Source organism: Carassius auratus, chromosome 28 (genome assembly GCF_003368295.1).
Source record: "Carassius auratus strain Wakin chromosome 28, ASM336829v1, whole genome shotgun sequence".
Taxonomy (NCBI): domain Eukaryota; kingdom Metazoa; phylum Chordata; class Actinopteri; order Cypriniformes; family Cyprinidae; genus Carassius; species Carassius auratus.
The window spans coordinates 15,726,532-15,735,524 of NC_039270.1; the positions used below are offsets into that span (position 1 = coordinate 15,726,532).

Here is an 8,993-nt window from a genome sequence, read left to right on the forward strand (position 1 = left end):
AACGGCTCTGACTGCAATGATGTATACTGAAGTTGTTACTAACTCTACAGTCACGTACATACTGTTTATTGTTTCAGTTTTCACCTAAATTCATGAAGTCTGTCGGTCTGTCTTTCTGACTGTCTGTCTGTCTGTCTGTATGACAACAGAGATAGGCTACTTTGCACAAAATGGTACAAAACAGGGCCGGACATTCTTTGTTTTTTAAACTAATCATCAGAAGTATTTTGTATTTAGACATGTTTCATTTCAATTTTTAAATAAAATGCCTTTTGCAGTTAAAATAAACACCAGAACGGGTAAGAGGAATGCAATTTTTAAGCTTTCATTCAGCAGGGACTTCGTTTATAACTGGGTTTTTTTTTTTTCAGTTTTTCTCAGTCACTTTGGTGCATTTCTCAAATCAGAAATTAAATGTTCAAAACTACTTGTACAACCTCCACATCATTTAGTCATTTATACACATCATAAAACCAGTTTCTAATTTTTTGAACAAATTGACTTTTGTACATTCATGCAATTGATCAAGCACATTTATTTGCCGTTTCCTACATTATCAGTTGCTAATGTCATGTCGCTCAAAATGTATTATATAGTTTTCTGTGCAGTAGTCTTACTCCTCAAAACATCTAGTCTTTAGTTCATCGTATAAGTCATTAAATACAAAATGGTTAATCTAGTTGTCATAAACTGCACACTTTTTATTTTTACTTTTACAAATTATTATTAGACTTTTTGTCAATTTGGCATGAATTGTGCAAGTGAATCTTTACTAATGAAGAGAATGTAGATGATAAACCAATGATAAACCATTTATCTGAAACAGCTCAAAGGTTCATCTCATGAATCTTCAGTTGGAAAGTTTATACTGTATAGACAGAGGACAACACAAGTTCAATTTTCATTCTGAAAATTTACTTATTTTCATCTTTGTGCCCATATTTCTTTTACTTTTTTATATCACAATGACATTATAAAGATGTTTTTTTTTTTTTTTTTTTTTTGTCTGACCACTAGTAAATGTGTAACTGGGAATTATATCCAGTCTCTTTCAATCAATATCCCACATACAGTAATGTGTAAATGTATACTTTTGAAATGGATATATGGCATACGTAAGCATATGGCATACTGTTCAATAGAGTAGTTTACATCAGAAAATACATCAGTTATATTGACAACATGACAAAGGAATTTGACTGTCTTATCCATAAACTATGACACAAGGACTTGTCATTCTGATGGCACTGACATGTTCATTGACACAGATATTTATTTTTGAGAGATGAACTAAGGATTTTGAGCGACAGGCTTTTGCAGGTAATTCATGGTGTTTTGCTATTTGTACGAGTTGTTTTGAGAAATGCACATACTGTTCTGCAAATCTCAAGGATGATTAGAGAAATGTACCAAACCGACTGAGAAAAACTGTAAAATACAACCTGTTATATTAATTTATATTATTATTATTATTTACAAAATTCATAATAAATAGTTAAATAGCACAATGAAACATTTAGGTGAATTTCAGCTTTTGCTAAAATTCGTTTAATAGTGCATTTTTGTTTAGTGCACGCGGTCATTTTCTCCACAAAAATTAGGTTGGTATTTTTTTGTTGTTAGTATATTAATTACCACAAGAGGGCGGCTGAGCAACAGTCACTGAAACGCTTCACAGTAAACACCGTCTATGCCCATGACAAAAGTCACAAGACTCACAGTGATTTGAAATATGTCCCATCTATTCATAGTTGCACACCCAGTAGATTTAGATTGTGAGGAGGAAGCTTTTGCAATCACTGCCTTGTGTCTCTGCTCTTCAGCACAACTCACAGCAATGCAATGCATACGTGTGCAGGAATGTCCAAATTCTACTGCTATGACACAACAGATAAAGATATACAGTAAAAAGATACATTTAATTACTGAACAAACAAGAATCACTGTTTTAATCAGTAGAGGTACAAATGGCTGTTATCAGGCTCAATTGGATGTGAAATAAACTGTTAAAATACTGTAAACATAACGTACACAATCGATATAAAAATATACAAAGGTAACTTTAATAACTTAGGGTTAGGGTTATAGGGTTTGCCTATAACTTATGCAGATTTTTTTATGGTTTCATTGTGATGTTCTGGATCATCTAGACAATTTTACTGTTAGCTTTAGTTCCTGACCTTTAAGTTAAAAAAATGGATTACATGTCAGTTCAATTAATGATAAAAACTTCCTTCTCGAAGCAATCAATATTATATCCATGTTCATTTATGAAAAAATAAAAGTTTACGAAATTAAGTCATGAAATCAATAACCAAACATCCAATATTAACATTACAGAAAAGATAAAACTATCTCTTGCAACATTTGTAATTTAGTATGTCTGCATAAAGCAGCTTGATTGGTATTTGACAGAAAATGCAGTCCACATCATGTTTCCCCAGCCCCAGTAACCTGACATATCAAACACTCAATCTACAATTGTCAATGTGAGGATCATATCAACTACGGGCCTTTCTACCTAAGGTATCTTATATCAAGAATAATGACAAGGGCAAAGAAAAACCCATCATGTTAAATCAAGAGTGCTATATTTGTGTATCAGCCAAAAGAGCACACAATTTCATTACCCCCGAGCTCATATTATCATATATTTCTGCTTTTAAGGGGTTCAGAGTCCAGCTTGACTTCTATACATCAGCACAAAGCTGGACCGTACATGTGCAGCTCTCCAAATCCTCTGACCTGGATTTGAAGAGCACTTAAAGGACACTTCAATTTCAAGATGACACAGTTTTTCTCCACTTTAGTACCTCTCCTGAGAGAAAGCTCTGCTGAACACTGTTCTTACAGCACGAAGACTCACCTAACCCCAGAACCAAACCATAATAGCCTTGAAATGTAAAATGTCAACAACTTCACCACTTTATCATAAGCCTCACTTCCCTTGCCTTTCTCTAGTTGTCTAACTATTTAAAAAAAAATGCATTAGTGCAAAATCATTATTGCAACCTTCTCGAGAGCACACAGACATACAAATCAGCAGCAGTTTCAAGTATGACTAAAAACGTTGCACATTTGATCACAACAGAACTGCCATTCAATGAATGCTAAGGAGAAATGAAAATATATGGGAAATGGGCTGATGCTCACACCGATATCTGAAAGCAAACATTCGAGTTATTAGCTTGGCAACACTAGGAGATAATGTGAACTAAAAATAGCCTATTTCGATGTTGTAATCTAATAGTTAATATGTTTTCAATAAAATGGGTACTTGATGGCTCATACAACTCAAATTACGTGGTGTGGTGAGTGCAAAAACATATATAAAAGGTCAACATGCATGAAGCGATATGAACTAGCCTCCACTGTATGGCATACTGTACTGAATATGCAAGTGCACTGCGCCCCTTGTTTCCTTTTGAGGGAACGCAAGTGTTGAGGATCAAGCGGCTTTTATTTTAAGCAGCACAAAGCATACAGAACAACAACTGAGTTCAGAGCATTCTGTTGCGTTTATGGGTCGGGGAGTCTGTGATGACATCGGAGCACTGGACCGAGGTCCGCTTCCTGGTGCCTGAGCTGCCAAGGTGGAGGGCCATCTCCTCCGATATGAAAGTGTTCAAGTCCACATCGTGAAGTCCGTTCCTCCTGCGCCCTGCATTGGAGCTGCCGCTGACATGAGTCGGAGAGCCAGGAGTGCTGGAGCGGACGCTGACGCTGGCCATCGCTCCACTTAAACCTGGAACCAAAGATGAGAGATAATTCACGTGCTTTCAGGTTTCATCATATGGACACTTTTTCACACTTTAAAAACACTGAAAAACTCTGTGTCAACACAAGATTCGCAATAAATAAATAAATAAATAAATTCTACATAGCATGTGTTTCCAGTGTATTACAGTGATGCTAACTTTGCAGAGGTATGATATTCTGTGCTTGAAAATAAACCTAAAGGTTCTTTCATCCAGATATCCAGCTCTAAAAATACTGAGGATCACAAGGTCCATGTACTTGAACCATGTGGGGCCAGTAGAGAAAATTATATTTTGAATGTCTGCCAACCTATACAAATAGTTAAAAAACAAGATTGTTAAATTAACATAATATACACATATATCATGCCCCCACCCCCCAAAAATACAACTCAAAAGGAGAGCATAAAACACTCAAATAAATAACATATTTCTGCAATTAATTAAGAAATAAAAGTTAGTAATACTTAAATTAGTTTTTCCCTCAAATATTATATATATATATATCTGTGTGTGTGTGTGTGTGTGTGTGTGAAATATATAGCATCATATAGTTTCAAATAATATTAGCTTTATACAATTAATTTATAGAGGAGAAAATAATATTGTATATGGAGCTAATACTATTCTATTGCAATTAAAATATCCACTATATGTAAACTACAAAGTCCAGTCATTAAATGTTAAGACAAATATGTGCACTGCTACTGATACACACTATCATGTTCAGTCAGCTGTATCTTAACTATGAGCAGGCAGTAATATTTACCGTGTAGTGCTATGGCCTCACAGAAGGGCTGTAAATCAGTCTCTGCAGATGACACAGAGTCTGATGAAGGTGGTCGGTTAGGAGACATGACAGTCAGTTTGGGAGCTGTTTTAGAAGTCCTTGGTGGTGGCGCTTTTCCACAGAGGAAACTTATCAAATCCTCCCTTCGTATAGTTCTCCTTCGCTTTTTTACCCAGGCCAAAACATCTTTATGACGTCGCTGATGACCAATCTGGATTCCCAAGTCAAAGCTCCTCTTGTGTGCATCAACGCTCTCTGTTAAACAGATCACAGTCAGAAGTAATTATCTTTTCAGTTCAGTCGAGCTCTAGATATGTGCAAACTCAAATGTGTAATAATGAGTTACCTTTGTAAAGATTAGTCACTGCTGTTGCAGCGTTCTGAAACTGCGACCACAACGACAGTCCTTGCTGATGACAGACTCGATCTGCAGACGGGAGTGAAATCAGGGATGCTCACATGACATTAAAGACAGCAAAGATTACTAAAATAGGTCCAGTAGAGCATTCAGATAGGATTTCTATTGTTAACCTTTACACTAAAGACTGAGAAACCCATAGAAAATACCTTTTCTAACCGTGTAGACAATACACGTTGAAATCCACTGGTTTTGCAATGGATTAAACCAGCATTCACAAAAGGTCAACACTATTTATAAACAGTCATTAAATGCCTAAGCATAAAATAACTAATTTATTGCTATTATTTATTGAGTATGCTCAAAGAGAATATTCGTTGTTTTTAGTGGAAAGGAGAAAAAAAACATGTACTTTGTAACATGTAACTTGTATATATGTTCGTTCCTGTAGCAATTGGTAGAGCAAGGTTGGGGGTTCGACTCCCCGGGAACACATGATAGGTAAAAATTGATAGCCTGAATGCACTGTAAGTCATTTTGGATAAAAGCATCAGCTAAATGCATAAATTAAATTTAATAATAAATAAATAAATAAATAAATACACATTTTATATTAGGCTAATACTACTGCATTTTAAACAAACAATAACCACCATATCACTTATTGTTGAGACAAATATGCACAATAATTATTGGGTAAACTAACTATCCCTTTAAGAGCGAGTTCAAAGGCTGTGTCAAACCCTAGCGTGCTACACGGGTAATTTATATGGGTAAAATAGGTGCGTTTGAACGTGTCTCTCTTGCACAATGGTGAGCAGTTAAGTGCACTTGGTTTTGAAACACGGCCACAATAGGACATATGCTAGCTCACAAACCGGCGGAGCTTTATGTCAAATTGCGTATTTTTATAAACCTATAACGCGTAAATGCTTTCCACTTAAAAATAAGCTTTTCCAGTACAGACCGTTTAATCGAGAGGAACAAAAAAAAAAGCCGGCTTTCCGTCTAGCCGGCTAGCAAGGCCACTATGACAACGAACTTACTGTGCGTTCACACCGCCGGCGTCTAGAGCGTCAAAAATCGCTCTTGCCGCTCTGCTCACGACGCTGCAGAAAGATTCGTGAGCGCTCAGACGCTCTGACGTAGATCGAATGCTTATTTTGAATTTAAAGCGGCCGCAAAGCAAACAGCTTGTTGATCTCGTGCAGACTAACCACAAGGAGGGTAAAGTTATAAGTTAACCTCATTAAATATTGTTGTGGACTAAATATTAAGATCCTTTACTTAAAATGAACAATCTCAGACACCTTGGTCCACGTATCACTTTTAATCTATTTTTTATGTCCCTGTACGTAAACAGGGACACATCATAGATTATTGCAAACGCGAAACAGCAATAATCAACCTGTCCTCCATTGTGATTGGGAACTAATGGTCGGAGCTGCGTTCTCTGGAATCCTCTCAAGCGGTGGACTTCTACGTTCCGATTGGTTGCTGCCCAACCGCGTCATAGATCATTACCATAAAGTTGCCCTGATTTCAACTCTCCTCGACGCTCTCAACGGCCAAGTCGCGCCGCGCCGCTCCTCGCCGCTGCTCGACGCCGGCTCACATTGAAAATGAATGACTTCCGGCCACTTTGACGCTCTCGACGCTGGCGGTGTGAACGCACAGTTACTGTCAAACACAGCCAGACCGGCGCAGCTAAAGCTAGCTCTCATTAACACTGTGAAAAACCAACATAAAACCCTGCTTTTTTTTCACTACTTTAGTGGCCAAATGAGACTTTTAAGTCGTAAAGTGTGGTTTGTTGCAGAAACAACGTGTTTACGCGATATTTCTCTAGAGCGAGCGGTTTCTTTCGCCGAGCTGCTGGAAGTCGGAGGCCGCTGGTGGGGTCTCCTTCTCCGCGCACAGACCTTTATAAAGTTGGGCCACCGCCGTAGCCGAATTCTGGAAGAGGTGCCAGAGTTTCTCCTGGTTCTGGTCCACCTCCTCCTCGCTAGGCTCTTCCCTCTCGGCCTCCGCCGCGAGGCACTGCCGCTCCCATTTGGAGAACCAGTGCTCGGGTCCGTGCTCTTGGATCTCCGCCTCGCTCTCCTCCTTCTTCTCCTCCATGATCAATACTGAGAAACTTCGGGGAACTCCTGCTCGTTTTCTCAATGATTTTTTGTCCTCGTGGGGTGACTCGCGTTCTTGAAATCACACGCCACCAGATAAACGTCGGATAATATCCTTAGTTCTGGATCTGCGGGTTTGAATTAAAACGAAATGCAGTGAAATGTTTTGTCTTTTGTGTCGCCGCTCTCGAATTACCCAGGACTGCCGTGTCGCTGTCTGCCCCGGCTCGAGGGTCGCTTTTGCTCTGCGCAGTTTCAGACATTCCTTAAAGTGGGCGGCTCTGATTTAAAACACGCCCGTTTTGTTTTGCGCATGCACGCATCAACGCTATTGCTCTCAGAAAAAGTCGCACACTAACGCCGTTCATTTACATGCTACCTTAGCCTTTATATTTATTTTTGTAGCATTTTTTTTTCTCTGTAGGTTATTTTTAAACCCATACAATTTAATCGTCCTGCCATGTTTTAAACAAAAACAAAAGAAAATGTTTGTAGTATAAATATTGGGCTAAAGATTTAATCTTCATTAACTGGCCTGAGTAAATGGTAAGTTAGAAGCTGCATCCGCCTGTTAACCCTAAATTAGCTGGGTTTATAAGATATTTTTTAATATTAGATTTTTATTTATTTTTTTATCAGATACTGTAACTGTCTACTTGTTCTCAGATGTGCATGCACACACATGGGCTAATGTAAGTTATAATAAAACAGATTTTATTGACAAAATACTATTTTCTACATCAATGCAAAGAATGGACAGATGTTGCATCACAGTGATAGCATTTGTAATCTTTTGTCGGTTCAGCATAAATGTGGTGGGAATGTATGGAGTAGCTAAACAGTAAAGGTGACAGCTGTCTCCACATTGCATTAACTTTTGTGAAAGTGAAAAAATGAAGTGACATACAGCCAAGTATAGTGACCCATACTCAGAATTCATGCTCTGCATTTAACCTATCCAAAATGCACACACACACACCATGAACACACACCCAGAGCAGTGAGCAGCCATTTATGCTGCAGCACCCAGGGAGCAGTTGGGGGTTCAGTGCCTTGTTCGTGGTATTGCAGTCCCGAGACTCGGACCCACAACCTTCAAACTCTCTAACCGTTAGGCCACAACTAATATCCACTTTAATATTGCCTTATTCAACAATGTGTACACTGCAAGTCAGAATGTGATAGTGGATTTTTTTTTCAATAATAATTTGATGCATAATATGCTGTCCCTTTTGCCAGGTATATCTGACCCACATATGCATTTTTGTAAGTAAAGTTAACAATGCATGCTAACCTGGAATCTCAAAGAACTGGTTCTGCTTATAAACATTTGCTGAGTGTGAGAATTTTGCTCAAACAAGGTTGGTGTAGAAAGCATGCTAAAAGCAATTGCAATAAATCCAAATGCCATTGAAAGATAATATACCAATATTCAAAATGCCACAGTTATTGGTGGAAATACTGTATATAGAATTATAAAATATACATGCACATGTTTTTGTAAAGTAACTATTAAAGACAATCTCATTCTGTTTCATATGAAAAACTTTTTATAGGGTTGCGCAAAATTATTTTTGAAAAAAACGATCCACTATCACATTCTGACTTGCAGTGTACACATTGAGTAAGGTATTATTAAAAATGAGACAGCTGTCAACGTTACAGTTTAGCAACTCCATACATTCCCACCCTTTGGTTTGCAATTATGCTGAAACGACAAGATTACAAATGCTATCACCGTGATGCAACATCTGTCCATTCTTTAATCAGTTTGCATTGATGTAGAAAATAGAACATGAAATTAATGCAAAGACACTGAAAGCACTGGGGCACCAGGTGTGAAACAATTGCAATAATGCTTAGTCACCCCTGAGGAATTACTATGAGCTTTTATTGTGAAATCAAGTTGTTTTTTTTACCTCTTTTATACAAAAGGCATTTTTCTGCATAAAAAGTAAATCAAT

The 8,993-nt window shown here is 37.7% G+C and overlaps 1 protein-coding gene across 1 annotated transcript; it reads right to left on the reverse strand.

Moving 5' to 3' along the window:
- Positions 1–1,900: 1,900 nt before the first annotated feature.
- On the reverse strand, positions 1,901–7,304 carry LOC113046980 (UPF0472 protein C16orf72 homolog). Its single transcript, XM_026208167.1, has 4 exons — positions 6,829–7,304; positions 4,895–4,975; positions 4,528–4,803; positions 1,901–3,745 (listed from the first exon to the last, which is right to left on the reverse strand). Exons 1-4 carry the CDS (start codon positions 7,025–7,027, stop codon positions 3,501–3,503), a joined length of 801 nt encoding a protein of 266 aa, XP_026063952.1. The 5' UTR covers positions 7,028–7,304; the 3' UTR covers positions 1,901–3,500.
- Positions 7,305–8,993: the final 1,689 nt, after the last annotated feature.